Source organism: Pomacea canaliculata, linkage group LG6, assembly GCF_003073045.1.
Source record: "Pomacea canaliculata isolate SZHN2017 linkage group LG6, ASM307304v1, whole genome shotgun sequence".
Taxonomy (NCBI): Eukaryota; Metazoa; Mollusca; class Gastropoda; order Architaenioglossa; family Ampullariidae; genus Pomacea; species Pomacea canaliculata.
In genome coordinates this window covers 27,893,705-27,918,933 of record NC_037595.1, presented here as the reverse complement: position 1 = coordinate 27,918,933, position 25,229 = coordinate 27,893,705, and the positions used below count along the sequence as shown (strand labels likewise).

At 40.6% G+C, this 25,229-nt stretch overlaps 4 protein-coding genes and 1 long non-coding RNA gene across 5 annotated transcripts; 1 reads left to right on the top strand and 4 right to left on the bottom strand.

The window, feature by feature from the left end:
* Nucleotides 1-173: 173 nt before the first annotated feature.
* Nucleotides 174-3,669, top strand: LOC112565674. Its single transcript, XR_003099463.1, has 2 exons — nucleotides 174-1,273; nucleotides 3,172-3,669. It is a non-coding gene; the product is annotated as an uncharacterized LOC112565674 (long non-coding RNA).
* Nucleotides 3,261-9,222, bottom strand: LOC112565666. Its single transcript, XM_025241287.1, has 3 exons — nucleotides 8,003-9,222; nucleotides 7,353-7,446; nucleotides 3,261-6,587 (listed from the first exon to the last, which is right to left on the bottom strand). Exon 3 carries the CDS (start codon nucleotides 5,415-5,417, stop codon nucleotides 3,762-3,764), a length of 1,656 nt encoding a protein of 551 aa, XP_025097072.1. The 5' UTR covers nucleotides 5,418-6,587; nucleotides 7,353-7,446; nucleotides 8,003-9,222; the 3' UTR covers nucleotides 3,261-3,761.
* Nucleotides 9,223-9,357: 135 nt separating this feature from the next.
* Nucleotides 9,358-24,091, bottom strand: LOC112566994. The gene is made up of 11 exons (XM_025243427.1): nucleotides 23,695-24,091; nucleotides 22,816-23,399; nucleotides 22,219-22,546; nucleotides 21,830-22,007; nucleotides 17,434-17,537; nucleotides 16,662-16,829; nucleotides 13,847-13,901; nucleotides 12,816-13,180; nucleotides 12,010-12,534; nucleotides 10,910-11,347; nucleotides 9,358-10,699 (listed from the first exon to the last, which is right to left on the bottom strand). The coding sequence occupies exons 1-11, from the start codon at nucleotides 24,089-24,091 to the stop codon at nucleotides 10,518-10,520; spliced, it is 3,324 nt and encodes a 1,107-aa protein (XP_025099212.1). The 3' UTR covers nucleotides 9,358-10,517.
* Nucleotides 15,600-18,914, bottom strand: LOC112565670 (polcalcin Jun o 2-like). Its single transcript, XM_025241295.1, has 7 exons — nucleotides 18,856-18,914; nucleotides 18,376-18,394; nucleotides 17,919-18,001; nucleotides 17,434-17,537; nucleotides 16,662-16,829; nucleotides 16,088-16,134; nucleotides 15,600-15,784 (listed from the first exon to the last, which is right to left on the bottom strand). The coding sequence occupies exons 3-7, from the start codon at nucleotides 17,981-17,983 to the stop codon at nucleotides 15,734-15,736; spliced, it is 435 nt and encodes a 144-aa protein (XP_025097080.1). The 5' UTR covers nucleotides 17,984-18,001; nucleotides 18,376-18,394; nucleotides 18,856-18,914; the 3' UTR covers nucleotides 15,600-15,733.
* On the bottom strand, nucleotides 20,749-23,016 carry LOC112565668 (cytochrome P450 2U1-like). Its single transcript, XM_025241293.1, has 3 exons — nucleotides 22,876-23,016; nucleotides 22,219-22,657; nucleotides 20,749-22,007 (listed from the first exon to the last, which is right to left on the bottom strand). The coding sequence occupies exons 2-3, from the start codon at nucleotides 22,490-22,492 to the stop codon at nucleotides 21,826-21,828; spliced, it is 456 nt and encodes a 151-aa protein (XP_025097078.1). The 5' UTR covers nucleotides 22,493-22,657; nucleotides 22,876-23,016; the 3' UTR covers nucleotides 20,749-21,825.
* Nucleotides 24,092-25,229: the final 1,138 nt, after the last annotated feature.

Sequence of the window (25,229 nt, the reverse complement as noted above, 5' to 3'; positions counted from 1 at the left end):
ACGCTAACTAATCTACAATTTAATTTGCAAGTGAATTGAGGTTGTCAGAGCTCAAAAAAGTCTTAAAAACATGCAAATCAATGTTGATATTAGTTCTGTAATATCTAGCCACCTGTTGACCATGCGACCGCTGTGTAACCCACGAGCATCATTAAGGTCTGTCTTGTCCGGTAAATGTCGTCGTACGTATGTACGTTGGACCTATAGTTTGGTAAAGTTGTGTATGAACATCACTGAAAACCAATTCTTTTTGGTCCACTAGCTTTCAACTCTGGAATTTCGGTCAACCAACTGAGCTCCGTCCTATTCTTGTTTTGTTCTTCAAAATATTTTATTGCCAGTAGAATGAGACTTTGGAGTACTTCGTAAAATTGACCCTTCGTTCTTTGACTAGTTAAGAGCGGTTTGTGTCGCTAAAGCTGATATAGAAAAAAGGGTGTTTAATTTTTTGTAGCTTACAATAAACATTAAAAGAAAAGTCATTCAATATTTAATACTTTATTAGCGTCGATCATCTTGAAAGGTCACCTGCGTGAACCCTACAAGCATCACGTGACTTGAGTCCCGCAACATGATCACGTGCGTGGTTACCAGCGGCAACGTCGCGATCACAGACTGTCTGGCTTACTGGCAAGGACTGAACAACTGGTCAATCATTAATCGATATCTTTGTTTACATGCGTAATGTGGTCTCTCCCTTCCCCCTTTTTCTATCTCTGCGTCTCTGTCACTCTCATTACATTCCCGCCTGAACATAAACTAGTTATTGTTCTCTAGATCTGTCCAGACCAAGCGACGACTGCCTCTTGCAGGTCGCAGTACTGACGTCAGGACCCATGTGATCAGTTTCCTCCAATCGTGGCCTTGTGTCCCTAAAACACACGCGACCTTTATGACCTGACACTGACCTCCCTAACCCCACGCCATTCACTGGCACGTATCTTGCGAAGTGACGTAATCCGCACAGTGCATTATGGGTAGTCAACAATACAGCAGACGACACCGATACTTTTGGAAGGAAAAAAAAAAAAAAGAAATGGATGAGGGGGTGGGTAACGTGATGGAGTCGCTTAGGGACATATTCGTGTCTTCTAAATGAAATATCTTCGGAAGATTCACGAGAGTATATATAGACGCTTTTTGCGAATTAATATGTCATCTTCCACTTTAAACGAACTGCTTCATTTAATCCAGCCTGCAATTCGCAGACAAGACACGGTCATGAGACAGTGTATAAAAGCAGAAGAAAAACTGGCAGTGACCCTGCGTTCAGGTATGCATTTTTTTTTTTTTTTTTTTTTGCTGCTTGGGTTGATAAGAAAGTATAGGTTTAATTAATTATGTTTAGTTATATATGTACAGAAGGGTAGTAAGTGTGCAAAAAATATCAGTTAACAAGAACCTTAATGTGAAGCACACTTGGCAGTAACAGTTCAAAGAAATGAAAATATAAGACAGGAGAAAGATAATGCTTAAAAAGGGAAATGGTGTGGTGGCAGTTATAGTAGTTGCATGCTGTGAAAATTCACACTTATGATACCACTTTAGTGCATTGTTTTTACACGTTGTCTTTGTGGTGGTGATCTTGATTGATTGGTGTAGGATTTTAATTTGGCAAAATGTTTTATTGAATAAAATCATAAAGAAACAAAAGTGCAGAATTCATCACTATTGATTGCTTATGGTAGTTGTAATATAATTTTCATCTCTTACTTTCAGTGAATCATTCAATAAGTTATTTAACACTGCAGGGTTAGGTTAGGGTTAGAGTTAGCTTGCCGCTATTGTGTGGAAGGAAGGCATCTTACACGCATCTTGATGCATGTTCAGCTAGGTTGTAATGTTTAATTCTCATCAAATTTAGGATCCACTGGCATTGTCTTTGGACTTGTTGAATGACTGCTAAATGTTTTGACTGCATGTGTACTCGTGAATGCATATCTTATGAGTCTTGAATCAAACCATTATAAATGGCACTACATAAGCCTATGTTTATTGTTAAACTTTGACGAGAGTTAGGCCTAAAAGTATAATTATTTCAATATTTTTGTTGATAAATGATTCCCTTATGGGGGTAGAAAGAGGCTCAGTATTTGTCTTTCATCTAGGATGCAGCACATCCTTGCGCTGGTCCTGGAAATAACACAAATGTTTGCTGTAATTGTTGCTCTTCTATTTTTCTGCATGCTTTACTCTGTGTAAAAATAGTTTCATTTGTTTCTGTGTTGGTTGGTGAAATTAAATTTTAATGAACATTCACATTAACACACAACAACGAAACAAACATGTATCATATTCACAATTTTTAACAGTTTTATTCGTCATCTCTTTAAGGTTTCATTTCTTCGAGGTGAGACTTATTGGTGCAAATGTCTCATTAAGAAAGTAGTATCCTAGTCAGTTTCGAAGGTCTCGTTCTTTCCATGCCATTAGCTAGTTAGAGATAGGCTCGATGGCTTATCGTCCTCCTGAGTTTGCAAAATAGCATTGCATTTAGTTGAAATCAAGTATGTAGTTCACACTACTGACAATACATGTATACTTTTTATGTCCTAAGTTTATATGGGATTGATGTAAATAAAATAGTTTCATATTTAGATTAAACGCTCAAACCTAGTACAATAAGATAGGATTTCCCTATTTTTTGCCGTAGGGTAGCAGAGATTTCCCTCCCTTCGTAACTTGAATTCAAGCCGAGTTCTGTTCACTGTATACACGGGTGCACAGGCTGCACGCAGCGGTCGGTTGCTCCTGTACGAAAAACACTCCTACAGTTTACCTTTGGTTGTCTGTCAACCGTTGTTTGGTAAAACTGGTTCCCACACTCGTATTTCACACAGATTCACACATTCACACAGCTGTTTGGCCACAGGGGCAGCAAGCATCAGCAGCAACAATATGCACAGATGCCTGGGTGCGATGTCACGTGACGTAGACAGGACACGAGCCTGATTACCTGGCGACACGATTAGTAATGAAATGAGTTTTACTAGTGGTGATCAACAGTGCTCGGCAGGAGAAGCGGCATAGTGGGACTAATTTAGGATTCGTTAACACTTGTATAGTTGAGGTCTGAGATAGAGATCCATAGTGGCTTAGTTGGTTTACAAGATGATTGACAGCAAGCAGTTTCTTTAATTGACATGCATTGTGTGATGTATCAATTGACAGGAACACAAAAAGACAAAGAATGGCAGAAAATAGGAAAGACGCGTGCACGCACACAACAACATGCGTGAGTCAGGAGCCTAATGTCGTTAAGGTACTGTGTCTTTTATTATCTCATATAAAGTCATCGCTCTCGTTAATAACGTGCAGTGGTCACCATTGCATGTAGTAAATCCATCACCTTGTGGTCAGATAGAGGAAGAGATGAACAAAGGAAGGACAGCGGGAGAAGCAGAAGGAGGTATTAACATAAGGTGACCAACTGCCTTCAGACCTTCATACTCAAATACGCAGACACGTGCCTCTATACACAATACTGAGGTACATCTGATAAAACCGTGGACTACAAATTATTGGGCATATGAGCTCGCTTCGCAAACAACATGGCCTAATCAAAATATTAGCAAAGAGGAAATTAAAATTGTGATCGATATTTACCAGTTAAAAAAAAAAGACAGCAAGAATAACAGACATGGCAAAAAAAAAAAAAAAAAAAAAAAAGCGCAGACTAATATAGATGTGACACAGTACAAGAAATTCCAAAGCTGCCACGTACAATCCTAAATGTATTTAATTAAGGGGTTAGGACTTCATCACCAAAACCACCACCCACCTGCTCTACAGTAGCAGTAAGGACGAAGGTGGGGGTAGCTCTTTGCAATGCAGTCCGCGTCCTTTCCATACATATTTATTCTGCTGATGTCGGTGTTCGGTACAAAGAACTTTCCGGTAGTTGTATCAAGAGTGCATGTTACTTCAAAATGACCGTTTCCTGGCTTAGTAATGAAGGACACCTGATAGACTTCTTGATTCACATCTAAATAGCCCCGATTCGAAGGCTGACGAAAAGTCTCCATGTACTTTCGCAGTTTCTGCTCAGCCATGTAATCTTCGTCAGTAGGGAGGTACCGTGCTGCGAAAGTTATCTCCTTCAGGCGGAGCAGTGCGCATGTCTTTCGGTGGGACGCAATGTACGAGTTGATCTTACTTATGGCCGACTTGACAGCCGATTTCACGGTAATGTCTGATATATTCAGGGTGTCCCACTTCAGGCAGGCACACCAGTGAGGTGTCACCCCAGCGTGGCTGCAGCTCCGATTTTGGGGGATTTCTTTGAAAAGGCTGATACCCCTATTGGAGATATCACCCACTCCTGACCCCCTATAGGTCAGCACGTCTATTAGAGTCTCGTGAATATCGAACGGCGTCGTCAGCCTCTTACTGTTTATCTCCAAGTTGCGGATGAGCTGAGGATAAACTTTCTTCACCCATGGCGGTAAACGGAAGGCTAAGTAAGGCATGCGCTGTTCTAACTTTCCCTGCGCTGTGTCACGAATGTCACTGTACCTGGCCCCGTGGTCACCCATGAGAATAAGGAGGGTGGAGTTGAGGTGACCACTCTGCTCCAGTCTGTCGAGAAATAACATCAGGTCTTCGTCGACGGCCTGCACAGGATTGTTGTTGTCATGGCTCATCTCACTATGAAATGCAAAGAAGAACTTTGGGTGGCGATTGTAGATGCCAAACAGCTCCTCAACCCAGTGCATGAAATTACGGTGGCGGGGCTTGGAGCCCAGGCAATAAGGAGCGTTTTTCTCGTACATCTTCTCGGCTGCAAGATAGAAGATCCTCATGTTGTGGTCTGTGGGCTGCTCTTTGAAGCCGAGCAACCTCATCTGAAACGTTCCGACGTGGGCCATATCTTCTGCGTACGCCGTGACGTAGCCACTACGTTTGAACTCTTTCCACACCCACGGATATCCGTCAACCGGAATCGCATTGGGCATGCCCCGTCTCCCTTCTGGCAGCTCCTCTTCATAGTAACCCGTTAATATAGGTAGTAAAGCGTCCGGTGTTCCATCGCCCACGACATTGTAGCCCTTAAGTTCGACGCCACCAAGAGTCTCCAGAAAGTACCAACGTGAGCGCGGAAGAAGGCGAACCCAGGACAGGCGCGACATTGAGTCAAAAGCAAAAATAAACACACTCAGGTTCAGGCCGATGTGAACCTCCGACGGAACAGAATTATTTTGCAGTGTATTTGTGGAGGCCGGATTTGAAAAGGGTAAGGAATCCACATTCTGGGACGATGACCAGAAACGTACTCTGTTTGCTGCCATCTCCTCCAGCCGAGAGAAGACCTCCTTGTTCATGGCCACGCCTGAGTGGATGTTTATGTACCTTTCTCCGCTGCTTGACACACAGTCCACCTTGAAGAAGTCCGTCTTTAGCGGTGCGCCGTCCACCATGGGCGTGACATGCAGACCTTCACTGACAGAAAAGTCGTCAAGGCGCTCCAGCGGGATGTACTCGCACGTGATATGACCGTGCAGGCGACGCGCGCGCTGTGAGATGCGAAACGTGCCGTTGTCAGTGTAAACCCAGTCTTCCTCGGCTCGACTGCAATCCACGGGTGGATACGTTTTCCAGAATTGTGTGATTAACGGGTTAAAGGGTCAAGATCGGGATGTACGCATGTTTGAGTATTGGATCCCTTGTGAGCAATCTTTCTCACTATATATCTTCTGTCCTTCATCTTTTCTCTCAAGAGGTCTCTGTCCTCGCCTGCTTTATGCTCGTTTGAAGCATATGTTAAATAATAAAGAATAGCAGTAGATACTGAAACGAGGCACAGGCACAGATACAACGCTTTTAACCGTTTTAACTTGATAAACATATTTGCATTGTTTTTGAATTGGACGTGCTTTGTTCTTCGCTCCCTGTGATGGGCCTCTGACTTTGACGCTTAGTACGTAAGCCTTACTACAGGATTAATAATGCCTGGTAATTTCAGTTCAACATGTGTGAAATGTTAAGGACCAGGGTGGTGGTACTGACCTCACACCAAGCTATCCAGTGATCAAATGTTACTATAAATAATATTCAGTAGTCGTGATAGAAGTAAACTTTGTTTCTCTACAGGTTCTTTTAACTTTAGCTACTCAAAGGACCTGCAGCGGGGTTTAGTTTTTCTGGTACTATACGATAGTGACATGGACAAGAGCTGTTACGTGTTAGAGGAAGAAGAATCAGTAAATATGTTACTAGACAAAAGCTACCATGAAATAAACAACTCTTTAGAAGGACAACACGTTTCTGATGTAGTCTGGAGACATTCATGTGCCAGTAGAACAGAGTCTTTGACGTTTGACATCACGCGCGTGATAAAGAAACATCAGCAAGAAAACTGCCATTTGTCCCTGCAGGCTGCACGTGATGTCTAAATCCACCCTTGACTGGATCACAAGACCAGGTCCTCGCTCGTTTATCTGAAGATCTGGGAATCTTCGTGAAGCCGTCAAGCGATGTGAAGTCTCTAATCGCTGATCTGGATGGAACACCCTTCTGGCCGTTAAACAGTAACAACTGCTACAACCATCAGCGCCACTGAGGTCAAGGATTGCTTGCTGAGTCTGAAACTGATTCCATAATAGAGAATATGCAAATTTCGACGTGTCCCCAAGAGAAAAAGTATTCTTAGATGTGGAACAAAGGGACCTGCATAATATTATTAATGTCACAGACACAGGTGGTTTTAAAAAATAATTATTATGGACTAAATTTTAACAGAATGGGTGAACGCATCATTTCTAGGTTGTTTAGTGAGCTTAGGTTTGTTTTTATGTATTTTCGAGGGAGGATGTTTTGCCGTATCACTTGTTTTCCTTTAATTAGGTCTGAGCTGGTTCCACATTTGTTTGTAAGCAAACCGATTGGGACAGTTGGCCACCTACCGCATGTCAAGTGATAACATGCACCTATTAGGAACACAGGGAGAGAGAAACTGTCTCTTACTGACCCAAGAAACAATATACTAACTTATACTGACAGAAACACGAGACAAACACTGAAAGAGTTTCATCCCCTCGGTCAAACATCTCTTTAAGTAACACACTGAAAACTGTTACTATTAAAATAGGCTTGACAAAGGTAAAGGTCATCCTCAAAACGTTTTCAAAGTCAACTTTTTTATGGAATCCTGACCATCTCCTTTTTAGTTGCTTTACTTTTTCCGTTTTCACTCCTCTGTGGAGTTAGGAACCCTTCACGAAAGTTGAGTACTGGAGGAATGCTCTCTGCGCCACTTTGGTACCGAACCGGCACACTCGGCAATCCCCTTCTCTGTTATTGTTACTTATTTTGTCTGACGTGTCCCGACATAAGGGTGGCTACAGGTATCTTACCTAATGCGCCTCTAATAATAAAACTGGTCGAAGTCTTTGGAGAATCAATTTCTTTGACGATCTCTCATTTCACTGGGTCGCACGAACGATCACTCTGTAAACAATGATATACAAACAGAAGTTGTAATTGACTAGGTAATCGGATAAAATTTTTCAAAATGTATTTAGATCGTACAAGCCACGAATAGCTCTGTAGATGACCAGACAGGATAATGAACTTGTCTGAATTTTATATTAGGATATTTAATTTTGCTTAAATGGAAAAGTTGACTATAAAGAATAACAGACTGTAGTCGACTAGAGACCGCAGGGCTTCTGCTTACGCAAAAAATTGCGTACAGCACGCATTAAAAGTTCGGAGGACCCCTTCAGTTTTTGTCAATGGAGTCCCCTTCAAATGTGGGTGAAGGGACCCCTTCTTCAGATTTTTAAGGGGTCCCTGGGACCCCAAAGAATTTAGCCTTAGCAGAAGCCCTGCTGAGACCCATTAATGATGATTAGTTTTTGTTCCCCTAAGAGTTGGTTATAGTGTGAAATTCATTGTTTCGTGTTAGAGATATAAAAATCAAACTGAGGTGAAATAAAATCTACTTCTATTAAAATGAATTTCAACAGTTAGCGATACCCGATTATTATTTTTATTAACATACCCTGCAATCGTTTCCAGCTGAATAACTGCTGTCACCTCACAGTCCATCAAAATGGCGAAAGAAGTGAACATTTGACAAAAGATATTTTCTTCAAAATGACGCATGTAGGATGACGTCGTTCTGACGTATAAAAGGTTATTCGATACACAGGCACTGCTCTTGCTGCTTCTGATGATGATAATAATAATAACAACAATAACAACAAATTATGACATTTGTATGGAAGTTTAACTCGCAATCTTTGGTGCAGTGGCCCAACTTTGGCAGATAGAAAAATCGTTCCTTCAACACAACTCTTGTGAGAGAAACACACTAACAGTCATTGGAAACTGAGCTTCCTGGACATACCTGATGTCAGTCATGCCAGACTGGCCTGATGTCAGTCATGTCAGACTGGCCTGATGTCAGCCATGTCAGACTGGCCTGATGTCAGCCATGTCAGACTGGTCTGATGTCAGCCATGTCAGACTGGCCTGATGTCAGTCATGTTTGCCTGTATTGCATGAAAAGCTTGCTGCGACAGCTCAACATCAGCTCGTTGTGAAGCAGCTGCAGGGAGGTAATCAGATAACAATAATTAATTAATAAAATATAATCCCACTGTCAAAGGTTAGCTTCAAAGAGCTGCACACACACACAGAGGTTTTTTTCCTTACATTTACTAACACGCAATCTGTTTGAAATGTTATTGGGTCTCACAAAGTCGATCCGATCGAATACATCGTTGTTGTTCTTGTTTGTGATCTTGATGACAGTAATGGTAATAAATCTGACTGATGACTAGGATGGTGAACAAAGGTGATAGTGATCACGTTGATGAGAAGGTGTGGGTTTGTTGTTCTGACAACACATCAAATGCCGTTCCTGTGAACAGGTCTTGGAGAATATAGTACATCCCTCACCGTCACAATAAAACTCTTGTTGTTGTCTTGACTAGAACTATATGTCTCGATAAGAAACATTGATGTAAGTGTCAACGGCATTATTTTTTTTTTATCTAGTCTGATGGAATTTGGCTGCCCCTACAAAATAATTATGACCTGCTTACAAGTGTTAAAAATGTTATTAAAATGGTCGAATTTTGTTTCTCTCATCTCCATTTTGGGTCGTTGTGAAAATTAGGAATTTTGTCCTTTTCGAGATTCTGTATTTTCTGGGCAGCTTGTATCAACAGAGAAACCTTGCTCAGACAGAGCTGTGATGCACGTTGCAAGTGGATATGTGATAAGATGATGATATCAAAAAATCGTATATCTTCTGGTTAATTGTAGACATTTAACTTTAAATTCTTTAATCATCTTTTGACACGTGACTGCTGAGTGACCACTCAAAAAAGTTTGAAATGAAACCAGTAAAAAAGTCAAACACGCTTTTATTTGAAATACACGTACACTAAATAGATAAAAGATTTTTTTCCGGAGGATTTGGAATTTTTTAATACATGTACATTAACTGTTCAACTGAGTTTCGGCCTCTTCTGAAGCCAGCCTGTTTTTTTCTAGCAGTTTCTCAGCGATGATGCTGATTCTAGATTGATTTCAGCATCATTTTTCCGTAGTTCTGGCACTTTTTGCTGTTTCTTTGGAATGGGTATGATTAGTAACTGCATCTATTTTATACAAAACTTGCATTCATCATTCGAAATAGAAAATACGCTTGGTATCGAGAATTTAAAAGTGTAGTTGAGCAAACAAGTGTTAGAATTGTTACAAATAGATGGCATAAGATGGTGCTTGCTAGGTTCAGTATGCGGACTAAGCAACCAGAAAATATGGTTTCTAAATGATAACCAACACGAGACCTGCCCTTCGTGTAAATGAGATGATGAAGACGAATACCATTTTCTCCTCAAATACCCACATATGTAGATGAAAAAAAAGCAATGAAATTTATCATCTAATTGTTTCCTACCGCCAGAGGACAACTTTTGGTGAATATCTTTCTTGTAAATATGACAGAACTAAAATTACGCTAGCCAGACTTATAGCAAAGGCCTTCAAAAATTAAAAATTATAATGCCTATATTAGTTGTGAAATGCCGGGATTACGACCTCTAAATATGTAGAATACACATTTATGCCAACTGTTATCACCATTATATTGCAGCGTAAACATATAATTCAGCAGACTGTAATAAATAGGTCTATATCTATATATCTCTGTATATTATCAATCTGTGTATATTAAGGCATTGCATCTGTATATTAATTGTATACTAATTATTAGACATTAGCTAAATGTAGAGAAGTTTTGTAATAGTGAAATATGCACCAACTTAGTTTCATCCTATTATTTATGTGTAAATAATAAGATGTTTTCATTCATAAGCAACTTGTACCAACTAGAACAACAGATATCAAGTACTTCATAGTAAGTAGAATGTCCATACTTAAGACATGATGTTAAATATTGTGAATCTCTCATTAAAATATCTTGTTTCCCCCCTACTCAAACCTCTAACATTCCAAACAAATATCATCAGCGATTGTCTCTGTGTGTTTCCGGAGATATTTTATCACTTTCTGAGGACAGCGCGCACCATGTAACGCTTTGGAACATCCACAATGCCAAGAATTCCTTGCAAAGATGGCAGTTCTCCAGTTTCCGGTGGCAGGAATCGGAAGCGCTGTATCATGGCGGCCAGGTACAGGAACAGCTCCATCCTCGCCAACGATTCCCCCAGACACACACGCCGGCCTAAAGAAATTTCAAGAAAGCTAAGCCAAAATGTGTCTGACTGGAGAGAAAAAAAAAGAAGAAAAAAGGAAGAAGACAATGATACTGAACACAAACTAACTAACCCTGTTCGTGGCTTTCAAAAAACTAGAAAATCCAAAGTTAGTAAAGGATGCATTTCCTTCAAAGCTGTGTGAACGTATCTTTTAAATAAAAAGTGCTGACACCTACCCATGGAGAATGGAATCAGCTCCTCAAAGCGTATAACCTTGCCGTCTTGTCCGATGAACCTCTCCGGACGGAAGTTCTCAGGATCCCCCCACACCTCCGGTGCGTACAGGACAGAATGCAGATTAGAGAGAATGACTGTATTCTTTGGGATCGTGTATCCTTCCAATTGGTTGTCACACGAGGCAGCTCGTCCTACAATGGGTACGATGCACCCGTATCGCATAACTTCCAAGATGGTGGCCTCCAGGTAGACCAGCTCGGGTTTGTCGCGCATGTTAGGCGCTCGTTCAGTTCCAACAACTCTGTGGATCTCCTCGTAACACTTTTCCTGCACATCAGGGTGGTGAAGGAAGTAGGCGATGGTCCAGCGGATGGATGTCGATGTTGTCTCGGTTCCCGCCGCGAACAAGTCGAAAACAACTTTCCTCAAGTTTACCTCTGGTGGGAAAACAAACTGAGACAGATAATTCATGCTCGTAACACTCAGTCGAGAGATTTGCTTTTCTCTCAGAACACCTTAACTCAGTGATGCCCAACCTTTTTCGGCCTGCGGGCCATATCCATTTCGGACAGCCGTGTCGCGGGCCACTACACCGCAAAAATACAAAAAGGAAAAAAATAGAGCAGATAACATTTTTTATTAGAAACAAGTTGTACTTACCATTAATTATGTAGTAATTAGTGGGATATTTGAAGTTGTTTTCCCGAAACCAACTTCTGAATGTCCGGCTGCATCGTAGAGACACCAAGTCGGAGCACTGAATCGAAATGTTCGTCAATCGAAAAAAAGATTGGGAAACGCCCCTACGTGGGGATAAATACTTCTTCTTCCCTTTTTTCGTTTTTTTTTTTTTTTTTTGTATTACTAACATGCCGATTTCCTGCACTGTGGGCAGAAGTTTCGCGGGCCGGATGGCACCGTCGCGGGCCGATATGGCCCGCGGCCGTGGGTTGGGCATCCCTGCCTTAACTCATATGTCAGTGTATGTGTCCTTACCACTACATCCTCGAATGACAACAATAAAGTTCTATTGAACTTTTAACACCTCACAAAGACAATTGTGAAAAATATCTTTTAAAAATTCAACATCATTACATACCATTGATAAATTTAGCCGTTGGCTCCGCTTTTACTTTTTCCACCTCCCTCAGATAGGCGCTGATGAAATCGTCCACAGAATTCTCATTGTAGTCTTCCATATGGCTGTCAATGAACGGTTTGACGAGCGTGTTCAGAACCATAGCAGCATTTTCAAACAATTTCCTCACACCAAACAAATCCCCAGGAACAAACCGCAAGAGGGGAAACGTTTGCGTGAGAGATGATAATGTCCCTCCTTTAACGTTCTCGTCGATAGCTTGCACATAGCGCTTGAAGACAGGGTCCTCGTACTCAAAACGTTTGCCAAAGACGATGGAGCAGATGTTGTTGGACACACTGACCTGTGTCATTCGGGCCAGGTCATGGGGTTGACCTTTCTTCTCTGCCATGGCTTTGATATACTCTTCCACCTCCTCCTGGATCTTTTCAGCCAAGATGTTCTTGCCCATGCCAAACTCTCGCAAGATCTCTAAGGCTGTCTTTCGCTGAGCTTTCCAGACAGGACCTGAGCTGTCGAGAATACCTGAAGCAACAAAATCCAATAATGAAAACAATGAAAAGTGTTCAAAACTGCGATATGTGTTTCATGTAGGAAAAAATTCAAGATTATCTTCATTAATACTGGCAAACATTCAATCTTGTCTCGTCTTATCCCTGTGTACTAAATTAATGTGTTGTGAGAATGAAAACTGTTTCTGAATTATAGGTAATGCTATGTAAGTTTTGTATATTGTGTTCAATGAATAAAAAACATGATAAAGAGTTAACTGCAAAAATAACTGTATGACCAAATTTAGTACTGACCTTCGCTTTTAAGACTTTTTGCGAGCGTAAGGCGAGGTCTGTCGGAGAAGGAGTCGGCTTGTTTGACCAACACATCTTTGAGGATCCTGTAGCCGTTGAGCACCACCACCAGTTGGCTGCCCATGTACAGACTGAACACATCACCGTACTTTCGTCGCCATTTAGCAAACGTTTGACGAGGATCTGACCCCCACAGAAGATGCAGATGACCCAGCACCGGAAGAGCAAATCCTGGTCCTGTAGGCACTCCTGATGGCCGCCGGGTTAACAACCACCACAGTGAGACCAACGCCACAACGACCAGCAACAAGACGCTTGTCGTTTGTGATAGTAGCTCTGTTCCCAACATTCTCTCGTAATTTTGTCTGAAGGAAATAAAAATAGAGAAAGACGCGACATGTAACACCGTTAATGAGGAAATAAATCACGACATTCCTTTTTGTGCTGCATTCAAACACTTTTTCTACCATTCACCATTTACTGTGAGCGACCAGCTATGTACGGCTTTTGGTTGATAAACATATTTTTGTTTAGACAACGGAAAACCAGTGAAGTAAATACTCAGAATGCCAAGCTTTACAGAACAGTAACAAAGGTTTACCAGAGTTGGTGAGGATCACCTACGGTGTACTCCGTGTCGTGTTTCTGAAAATGATTTGCCGTGCGAGTGGCGTGAGATTTTATACAGGCCGACCTCACTCCTACGTACATTTGTACTTTCTTAGAGTGGGTGTACTAGAAAAGACTACACATGGGAAACTACTGATTACAGGCTGCACAGCCGGAGGGTCAAAGCCCTCGCTAAGATTGAAGTCTTGCAGCGAAGGTCATGTTGGTGAGACATATTGCAGCACTGGAGATAAACACAAGGTAGCACGCGTGATGTGTACTTTTATGGATACCGACAAATCAAAACAGAGAGAGAGAGAGTTAGGTAGAGAAATAAATATATTGATTTCACAATCACCGTGACATTTATAAAAAAAAAATTGTTCGGGTCAAAAGCTAGAAAAACAAAGCTATGCTTTTACCCTCGATTCTTTGTCTGCTCTACCACCATCAACCACCTTTCACCATTCATCACTCCTGCAACACACTTTCATACGCTAATAATAATCATCATTATCTACACACATGGACACAATAGTAGTAACAAGGACATACACGTATGGACACACACATATGCATACACACACATACACACTAGTACACATACATCCAAGCATACACGCAGTAGCAAACACAAGAATAGAGACATGTTGAAGCTACTCTATGAGAATTAATGCTATAATGTAACTAAGCAATACATGCAGTGGAATACTTTTATTCATTCAATATTTCATAAGTGTTTACAGGAGAGTTAGGTGATAACTACAGACCTCATCCTTCATTCTTCACACGACACCAACAACAGCCTTCAGATTTTTCCTTACCTTTAGCCGGCCCTCCCTCTTATACTTTAGTCTCCTTTCCCTTCAGCACCACCATCCTTCCGACAGGTGAAAAAGAATTACTTCCGAAAAATCAACAAAGAACGGCTCAGCAGCGAAGGCTGTCCTTGGCCTTGGCTTTGTTTACTCCGATGTAACAACACAGTGTTACACATTTGGACCTGCGAGCAAACGCGCTAGACAGAAAGGTCAGAATAACAGTCAGCGTTGCTTGGGTACAAGGCAAGGGTAGTTTATTCTACATTTCAACCGTTGGGTACTCGTGTACCCGACTATCGACTCACTTTCTGATGTCACATGGCGGGCGCTGTGCGTGTGTATCTGGGTCTCAGACTCTATTAATATGCTGTAGCCGGGGTGCTTGTGTGGGGTAGTGTAAACCCCTGACGGTGCTTTGTTCTTTGTTTCCTCCACCCTGCACCCTCCATTCCCTATCTTTATCTGGCCGGTGAAGGACGTGTGAGAGGAGCGGGTGACACACCATCCAAGTTTTATGTCTTACTTAACAGCAGACAGAATGCAGAGCCTGCACCCTTCACCCTATTTTGTTGAGTGAGAGAAAAGTAGCATTGCACCCTGTACGTACCCGGGTCCTCTGTCAAGCTCATTCATTCGGAAATACCAGTCGTAGGGGAGATGTGTCAACTGGCTCACGTGTCTCGAAATCTTTTTGCTGTCTCCTTAGTCATTAGTAACTCCCGTAAAATGAAACAATAGAAGAAATAGGTAACACATACACTGATACATTGCTTCTAGGCCGTTTAGTAATACAGAACAATAATACTTTGCGATTACCAAATGATATGAAGATGTTTGTGTTAATCTCAAGAACTAAAGTTGATCTTGGACATGCGAGAGTAAAGTCTGTTTTGCTACATTTGTATGAACAGTAAATGTTCAGGTGTTATGTAAGAAATATATATTAAATAATAATATCATTAAATAATAGATATTATAAACAGTAAATTTATGTTATTTTTATTGTCATCATCATCATTATTGTTGTTGTTCACTGAAAAGGAATTTGTTCTGCTATGAAAATAGCAATAGATTTACTGAAATCAGCCATTGCTTTAGCGGGCATGAATAAATGATTTGTCTCGGGTCGAACGTTCCCCACCACGACTGCATAGTGTTGTGTGTGTGCGCGCGTGCGTACATACGTTCGTTTGTAAGTGTGTATGTGTGTCTGTCTGTCAGTCTGCGTGGTATGTAATGTGTTGTCTTGTGCAGATATTAAGATGACGTCTATAAATATTGAGTATCAATAATCACGCGCACCATCAATGAATTTTACTCCATGTCAGCAGCTCACACAGCAAAAACTTCGTGATTTTTTTTTCTAAATGCTGAAACTTTATTTCTTCCTCGTTATTCTTTCAACATGGTTCTGATCATGACATCAACACTCAACAAGAAAATGACGTCATTCTGTCGTCAGATCGTGTGCTTGCGGCATCAGTTTCGTCACTTGCTCGCCGTGGAAATCAAGACATCACTGGCAACGTCATGGTTGATCTGCCAATACAATAACGTCATTTTGTGTCGTCAAACATTTACTTTACATTTCTTACATTACATGTTGACTAGGTTCGTATTATGTTCGTTACTCTCCACCATCACTTCCATGTAGTTTGAGCGAATTATCTCACTGACGTATACCGCGTGCAGTGTAATGGTAATTGTAAGATCTTTTACGGTAATTATCACTTCTCGCTCAGAGAGGAAACACACACACACACACACGTGCACTCATTCACACACTATTTATATATATTTATATGGCTATATATTAGAAAGCAGGAAAGTTAATGGTATTACCCGAGTCATTGCTGACGAGAATTCATTAAATGACACTTGATCATCATCTGAAAATATTGATACAGTTGAGTAGTATATTCATGCAAGATGGCAGTTAGATTTGCGGGTTGTTTACTTTCAGTAGCATGTTTGAAAATACAGAGAATTACAAACAAATATACTTTAAAGAAATCTTGAACTAACTTACTTTTATGCACGTAAAAGAACTGTCAAACATCCACAATTCCTGTGTACAAAGTCCACACTCACTGTCAAAGTCTTCATGTAAAAGGTCCACACACTATCAACATCCTGTGTACAAAGTCCACAGTCACTGTCAAAGTCTTTGTGTAAAAGGTCCACACACTATCAACATCCTGTGTACAAAATCCACACTCACTGTCAAAGTCTTCATGTAAAAGGTCCACACTCACTGTCAAAGTCTTCATGTAAAAGGTCCACACACTATCAACATCCTGTGTACAAAGTCCACAGTCACTGTCAAAGTCTTTGTGTAAAAGGTCCACACACTATCAACATCCTGTGTACAAAGTCCACACACTATCAACATCCTGTGTACACAGTCCACACTCACTGTTAGTGTCCATGCGTTTGAAAATGACGAGAACAACAGACACAGACACCTTCCCGTCCAACGAGCCGTCCAGTTTGTCATAGTATTGGAACAACTTGTGCAGATTTTCTTGGGGTGTCTCCGGGGGTCTGGCATCACTGTACTCTTGGAAGGTAATATATCCATCCCCTGTAAAAAGAGATGAACTTAAGAGACCATCACAGCCATTAAAAGTGTGGGTCGTTTATCACAGCTTTTATCTTAAGATTATTTATGTTGCCATTTAGCCACAGACTTGTGAAAGACGGTCACAATTAGGTTTAGGAATTTATAACAAACATATTTATGTATACTTATAAGTGTTCATAACCGCTCCCTCAACACCACTTTTAATTGTAAGATGCAATTCGTCTGTTGAAAAAAGTGTAAATGAAACGATTATCAGAAGTAATCATAAACATTATCAAATCAAAGAAATAATGAGCGGTAAAACTGATGATGATGAGGAGGAGGTGGAGCAGGACGAGGATGATGATGGATGGATGAGGATTATGGTAATGATGGATACCGATGAGGAGGATAGATGATAATGATGGATGATCATGATGATGATAAGGATAATGAGGAGGAGGATGAGTGAAGAGTATGGTGGTAGATGACGAGTGATGATGATGAAAGATCATCATGATGATTGATTGACGATTGATTGATAATGATGAATTATGGACGATGATGGACGATCATTGATAGACGATTGGTGGGTGATGATGATGACGGTGATGATGGGGATTACCATTAGCGTCTTCTCTGGTGAAAAAGGATCTCACTTCTGACAGCTCCACAACTCCATCGCCGTTGGTGTCGGAAGAATCATAACTTTGCCTGATGACGGCCAAGCTAGAAATCGTTAAAATATTATTTTGCTGAATTAAATTGTAGGCACCGTAAATGTTGACGTGGTGTCTGAATGTGTCTGCACGTTCTGGGGCTGATGTCAGTAGGAACGATGAATGAAGATAATGTAAGATATCAAGTGACGATTCCTGCTGCTAAAACCTTGTAAGTCTGGACCTTACATTGCAATTACTGTTGTAATCCTACTTCTCGTCTTTATTTGACTTCTTGCTTATAAGACTCTTTTACAGTTGACGAAATTTGCCGTTAGAAATATACATCTTCATACCAAGATTTCCATAAAAAGTGTCGGGAATATTGTAATCTTAAGTTACTGTGTTAGATTGTACAAAAAGTGTATGATGGCCTTTTATTGACTCTTACCTCAAAGGAGTTGAATCAATCCCGAGCACAGCAGGTAGAAGACAAAAGAGGATGGCAATCTTCATGCTGAAGGTTGGTGAGTACTTAACAAAGTTATTTGTCAGTAAGAAAATTACAAATTGTCACATTTCCTAAAATTTCTTGTCTTTACGTTGGCTGTAAAATGTGTCCTCACACAATTTATTGGTGTGTAAATATACATTTAACATCGAGTGGTATAACAGTATCACATGGGTTCGTATCCAGTTAACAATTATTACAAACATAGAGCTTAATCAATGTTCCATCATAATTATAAATATTCTTTCTAATTTCAATTCAATGGATAAAAGATCTTTGTAGCTCCCTCTCCTGATATTCATTTAGTGCCGGGACAGTTTAAATTATAACTTGAGTATAAAGTAGCTCTGGTTCAGCTACTGGTTTTATGATCGAATTAAAAAAAAAAACGCCTTACCTCTTTGGTAAATATAAAACTGAAAGAAACATTTCAAAAACTGTATTTTCAGTTTAAATGATTATTTATAAATATTCACAAATGTCTTGTCGTCAATAATTGGACCAATTCTAAAGTTGTGTATAAAAATGGACAAATACTACCATTAAGTAGAGAAAGGCGTAGTATTTTGAAGTACGACAGCAGGTTTACAGGAAAAAGAAAAAGAAGACAAGAATTTAGAACATAAACGAAAGACAAGCAGAACAACAGCCACGTAAGCTAAGTGCTAACTACATAATGATACACGAAATACTTGTGCACAAATAATGCTCTGAGCCAATGGGTAAAATCTTCCAGAAATCATAACTATATCTACAGGCAATACTTGGGGGTCTTTACTTCAGAATCTTGTAAACGGAATATCGAAAATCATTCTCAGAGTTACTATGAGCAAGATGAGGTTCTACACTTATTTTTTATATATTAGAATTCACTCACCACTCGATGTCGATAAATCAGCAGAGGAAGGTATGGTGTGTGGAAGGCAGATAGCGGGACAATATATAGTCTGCCGTTTAATAATAAAGGGATTTGTCAGGAATTTATTTATCATATGTTGACACGGGATTGATGAGTGAACTCATGATGTTTATAATCCTGTTATTGTGGTTGGCTTTGACTCGCTAATCCTCAGAAACCTCTCCTCTCCTAAAGTCACACACACACACACGTGTGCACGCAGACGAGTCTGTTAATTATGTTTGGAGAAGATGGCTTTAAGGGATTTTTTTATACAGTTCCTTCTGACTCCTTATGTTTTAAGTGTCTTTGCAATGCTCAGTGGACCTAGATATATGTAAACTTCTCTTGTTAATACCTATGACATGTAATGCAAAAATTCAACATCGAAAAAGGTTTCTTTCAGGTTATCGAAACCCTATAACATGTCCAGTTCTGCTGTATGACCATACTAGAGCTCACTATAACAGGAGTTTATGAACCATATCATTGGTTGTCTTTAATATATTTTTAGAGAAAATTATTCTTGGAACCGTCCACAGTCGTCACACTTCCATTTCAATTGTTGCAAATGCGATCTTCAATCTACAGGCACTAACAAAGAACCTGCTAGACATCACCAACAGATTGACAGACAGTCGGAACAAATATGGAATGGAGAGCAGTAATGGAAAAAAGAAAGTAATAATCAACAGTAACGATAAAGCAGAGATCTACATGAACGAGGTACACCTCGCAGAGGTAAGCAAGTATTTGGAAGTGGGAAAATCACGTAAAAGAGACGTTTCTATCACACAGAGGATTTTGCAGCGGGATCTTTTTACGTCGTGGTCTCAAAACAGTTTGTAAGAAATTTAAAAGCTTATATTTGGTCACTATTAATTATAAAATATTGTTGTAACATCATGGTAAAAGCAAGCGATTATTAAATCTGTTTGCTGCCAACAGAAATCGAGATAATAATGTACACGTACACTGGCATCGTTCACGATGCTAACGGGAGATGAGAGGGGAGGTCTACCAGCCACCCCACCTGACCCCACCCCACCACCCACACACACGGTTTTAACTATGGATCTTTCATTTGACAGGTGGTACACACTGTTCAGTAATAAGTTGATGCGGAATGTTTTAAAGTAGGGAGGAATTATGTACAGCTGACCGCTGCTTCAACCCCCTGGTTCAACGTGAGGCTAAGGTAGACAAACGAAAATATGTAAAAAATAAACAGACTTCAGACCGTACATTTCAAGGTGTATTATTCTTCTTTCATTCGTTAACAGGTGACCGCCGAGTGAACGGAGAAAAATCTCATGATTAGAGTTTTAAGACGGGATTACTTTGAAATTGCTTTGTTTGACAACTTGACAAATGTCGGCTGAGAATGTCAGTCAATGATGAGTCAGTGGCTTTTTTACAAACGGGATATCATTGCCTCAATTCTTCTGTCTGTCTGTCTGTCTGTCTGTCTGTCTGTCTGTCTGTCTGTCTGTCTGTCTGTCTGTCTGGTTTTTTTTACACGCTTTGGTTCTTAAAAAATATTTATCATCGACATTTTGGGTCGTTGTGAAAAGTAGGAATTTTGTCCTTTTCGAGATTCGATAATTTCTGGGCAGCTTGTATCAAGAGAGAAACCTTGCTCAGCCAGGCTATGATGCCACGTTGCACGTGGATATGTGATAAGATGATGATATCAAAAAATCGTATATCTTCTGGTTAATTGTAGACATTTAACTTTAAATTCTTTAATCATCTTTTGACACGTGACTACTGAGTGACCATTCAAAAAAGTTTGAAATGAAACCAGTAAAAAAGTCAAACACGCTTTTATTATAAATACATGTACACTAAAAAGATAATGAAAACATTTCCTGAGGATTTGGATTTTTTAATACATGTACATTAACTGTTCAACTGAGTCTTCCTCTTCTGAAGCCAGCCTGTTTTTTTCTAGCAGTTTCTCAGCGATGATGCTGATTCTAGATTACTTTCCGTAGTTCTGGCATTTTTTGCTGTTTCTTTGGAATGAGTATGATTAGTAGCTGTATCTATTTTATACAAAACTGGCATTCATCCTTCGAAATAGAAAATACGCTTGGTATCGAGAATGTAAAAGTGTATTTGAGCAAACAATTGTTACAAATAGATGGCATAAGATGGCGCTTGCTAGGTTCAGTATGCGGACTAATCAACCACGAAAATATGGTTTCTAAATGATAACCAAACGAGACCTGTCGCTTCGTGTAAATGAGATGATGAAGATAAATGCGATTTTCTTCTCAAATACCCAGCATTGTAGATGAAAAAAGCAATGAAATTTATCATCTGTTTCCTACAGCCAGAGTCCACCTTCTGGTGAATATCTCTTCTTGTAAATATGACAGAACTAAATTTACGCTAGCCAAACTTATAACAAAGGCCTTCAAAAATTAAAAAATTATAATGCCTATGTTAGTTGTGAAATGCCGGGATTACGACTTCTAAATATGTAGAATACACATTTATGCCAACTGTTATCACCATTATATTGCCAGTGTAAACATGTAATCCGGCAGACTGTAATAAATAGGTCTATATCTATATATCTGTATACTGTCAATCTGTGTATATTAAGGCATTGCATCTGTATATTAATTGTATACTAATTATTAGACATGAGCTAAATGTAGAGAAGTTTTGCAATAGTGAAATATGCACCAACTTAGTTTCATCCTATTATTTATGTGTAAATAATAATATGTTTTCCTTCATAAGCAACTTGTACCAAGTAGAACAACAGATATCAAGTACTTCATAGTAAGTAGAATGTCCATACTTAAGACACGATGTTTATATATTGTGAATCAAAATACTCTCATTAAAATATCTTGCTTCTCCCCGACTCAAACCTCTAACATTCCAAACAAATATCATCAGCGATTGTCTCTGTGTGTTTTCGGAGATATTCTATCACTTTCTGAGGACAGCGCGCACCATGTAACGTTTTGGAACATCCACAATGCCAAGAATTCCTTGCAAAGATGGCAGTTCACCAGTTTCCGGTGGCAGGAAGCGGAAGCGCTGTATCATGGCGGCCAGGTACAGGAACAGCTCCATCCTCGCCAACGATTCCCCCAGACACACTCGCCGGCCTAAAGAAATTTAAAGAAAGCTAAGCCAAAATGTGTCTGACTGGAGAGAAAAATAAAGAAGAAAAAAGGGAAGAAGACAATGATACTGAACACAAACTAACTAACCCTGTTCGTGGCTTTCAAAAAACTAGAAAATCCAAAGTTAGTAAAGGATGCATTTCCTTCAAAGCTGTGTGAACGTATCTTTTAAATAAAAAGTGCTGACACCTACCCATGGAGAATGGAATCAGCTCCTCAAAGCGTATAACCTTGCCGTCTTGTCCGATGAACCTCTCCGGACGGAAGTTCTCAGGATCCCCCCACACCTCCGGTGCGTACAGGACAGAATGCAGATTAGAGAGAATGACTGTGTTTTTTGGGATCGTGTATCCTTCCAATTGGTTGTCACACGAGGCAGCTCGTCCTACAATGGGTACGATGCACCCGTATCGCATAACCTCCAAGATGGTGGCCTCCAGGTAGACCAGCTCGGGTTTGTCGCGCATGTTAGGCGCTCGCTCAGTCCCGATAACTCTGTGGATCTCCTCGTAACACTTGTCCTGCACGTCAGGGTGGTGAAGGAAGTAGGCGATGGTCCAGCGGATGGATGTCGATGTTGTCTCGGTTCCCGCCGCGAACAAGGTCGAAAACAACTTTCCTCAAGTTTACCTCTGGTGGGAAAAGAAACTGAGACAGATAATTCATGCTCGTAACACTCGGTCGAGAGATTAACTTTTCTCTCACAACACCTTAACTCATATGTCAGTGTACGTGTCCTTACCACTACATCCTCGAATGACAATAATAAAGTTAAGTTCTATTGAAATTTTAACACCTCACAAAGATAATTGTGAAAAATATCTTTTAAAAATTTAACATCATTACATACCATTGATAAATTTAGCCGTTGGCTTTCTTTTACTTTTTCCATCTCCCTCAGATAGGCGCTGATGAAATCGTCCACAGAATTCTCATTGTAGTCTTCCATATGGCTGTCAATGAACGGTTTGACGAGCGTGTTCAGAATCATAGCCGCATTTTCAAACAATTTCCTCACACCAAACAAATCCCCAGGAACAAATCGCAAGAGGGGAAACGTTTGCGTGAGGGATGATAATGTCCCTCCTTTAATGTTCTCGTCGATAGCTTGCACATAGCGCTTGAAGACAGGGTCCTCGTACTCAAAACGTTTGCCAAAGACGATGGAGCAGATGTTGTTGGACACACTGACCTGTGTCATTCGGGCCAGGTCATGGGGTTGACCTTTCTTCTCTGCCATGGCTTTGATATACTCTTCCACCTCCTCCTGGATCTTTTCAGCCAAGATGTTCTTACCCATGCCAAACTCTCGCAAGATCTCTAAGGCTGTCTTTCGCTGAGCTTTCCAGACAGGACCAGAGCTGTCGAGAATACCTGATGCAACAAAGTCCAATAATGGAAACAATGAAAAGTGTTCAAAACTGCGATATGTGTTTCATGTAGAAAATACTCAGGATTATCAAACTCAGGATTACCTTCATTAATACTGGCTAACATTCGGTCTTGTCTCATCTTATCCCTGTGTACTAAATTAATGTGTTTTAAGAATGAATACTGTTTCTGAATTATAGGTAATGCTATGTAAGTTTTGTATATTGTGTTCAATGAATAAAAAACATGATAAAGAGTTAACTGCAAAAATAAATGTGTGACCAAGTTTAGTACTGACCTTCGCTTTTAAGACTTTTTGCGAGCGGAAAGCGAGGTCTGTCGGAGAAGGAGTCGGCTTGTTTGACCAACACATCTTTGATGATCCTGTAGCCGTTGAGCACCACCACCAGTTGGCTGCCCATGTACAGACTGAACACATCACCGTACTGTCGTCGCCATTTAGCAAACGTTTGACGAGGATCTGACCCCAACAGAAGATGCAGATGACCCAGCACCGGAAGAGCAAATCCTGGTCCTGTAGGTACTCCTGATGGCCGTCGGGTTAACAACCACCACAGTGAGACCAACGCCAGAACGACCAGCAACAAGACGCTTGTCGTTTGTGATAGTAGCTCTGTTCCAACATTCTCTCGTAATTTTGTCTGAAGAAAAAATAATAGAGAAAGACGCGACATGTAACACCGTTAATCAGGAAATAAATCACACATTCCTGTTTCTGCTGCATTCAAACACTTTTTCTACCATTCACCGTTTACTGAGGATCACCTACCGTGTACTCCTTGTCTTGCTTCTGGAAATGATTTGCCCTGCGAGTGGCGTGAAGGTTTTATACAGGCCGACCTGACTCCTACGTACATTTGTACTTTCTTAGTGTGGGTGTACTAGAAAAGACTACACATGGGAAACTACTGATTACAGGCTGCACAGCCGGAGGGTCAAAGCCCTCGCTAAGAATAAAGTCTTGCAGCAAAGGTCATGTTGGTGAGACATATTGCAGCACTGGAGATAAACACAAGGTAGCATCGGGATGTACACCTGTGTGTATTTTTATGGATGGAGACAAATCGAAACACAGAGAGAGAGAGAGTTAGCTAGAGAAATAAATATATTGATTGCACAAACACCGTGACATTTAAAAAAAAAATTGTTCGGGTCCATAGCTAGAAAAACAAAGCTATGCTTTTACCCTCGATTCTCTGTCTGCTCTACCACCCTCTTATATACTCTCCCTTCAGCACCACCATCCTTCGGACAGATGAAAAACAATTCCGAAATAAACAACAGCGAAAGGTTCAACAGCGAAGGCTGTGCTTTGCTTTGTTTACTCCGATGTAACAACACAGTGTTACACGTTTCGACCTGCGAGCAAACGCGCTAGACAGAAAGGTCAGAATAACAGTCAGCGTTGGTCGGGTACAAGGCAAGGGTAGTTTATTCTACATTTCAACGCGACCGGTAGGTACTCGTGTACCCGACTATCGACTCGCTTTCTGATGTCACATGGCGGGCACTGTGCGTGTGTATCTGGGTCTCAGACTCTATTAATATGCTGTAGGGGTGCTTGTGTGGGGTAGCGTGTACCCCTGACGGTGCTTTGTTCTTTGTTTCCTCCACCTTCACCCTCCCCTCCTTCTCTTTATCTGGCCGGTGAAGGACATGTGAGAGGAGCGGGTGACACACCATGCAAGTTTTTATGTCTTACTTAACAGCAGACAGAATGCAGAGCCTGCACCCTTCCCCCTATTTTGTTGAGTGAGAGAAAAGTAGCATTTCACTCTGTACGTACCCGGGTCCTCTGTCAAGCTGTCAAGA

What these genes read in the sequence shown, in the direction of transcription:
- LOC112565670 (XM_025241295.1), bottom strand. Translation starts at nt 17,983, where the DNA reads ATGAAGATTGCCATCCTCTTTTGTCTTCTACCTGCTGTGCTCGGGATT. An exon ending in ATTGATTCAACTCCTTTGAG is followed by an intron (nt 17,538 to 17,918) that starts GTAAGAGTCAAT and finishes AACGATTTCTAG; the next exon opens with CTTGGCCGTCATCAGGCAAA. An exon ending in TCTCGTCAGCAATGACTCGG is followed by an intron (nt 15,785 to 16,087) that starts GTAATACCATTA and finishes TTGTATTGGCAG; the next exon opens with ATCAACCATGACGTTGCCAG.
- LOC112566994 (XM_025243427.1), bottom strand. Translation starts at nt 24,091, where the DNA reads ATGTCGCGTCTTTCTCTATTATTTTTTCTTCAGACAAAATTACGAGAG. An exon ending in GCTGATTCCATTCTCCATGG is followed by an intron (nt 22,008 to 22,218) that starts GTAGGTGTCAGC and finishes AAATTTCTTTAG; the next exon opens with GCCGGCGAGTGTGTCTGGGG. An exon ending in GAGCAGACAAAGAATCGAGG is followed by an intron (nt 13,181 to 13,846) that starts GTAAAAGCATAG and finishes TATTTCCTTCAG; the next exon opens with ACAAAATTACGAGAGAATGT.
- LOC112565668 (XM_025241293.1), bottom strand. Translation starts at nt 22,492, where the DNA reads ATGCGCGACAAACCCGAGCTGGTCTACCTGGAGGCCACCATCTTGGAG. An exon ending in GCTGATTCCATTCTCCATGG is followed by an intron (nt 22,008 to 22,218) that starts GTAGGTGTCAGC and finishes AAATTTCTTTAG; the next exon opens with GCCGGCGAGTGTGTCTGGGG.
- LOC112565666 (XM_025241287.1), bottom strand. Translation starts at nt 5,417, where the DNA reads ATGGTGGACGGCGCACCGCTAAAGACGGACTTCTTCAAGGTGGACTGT.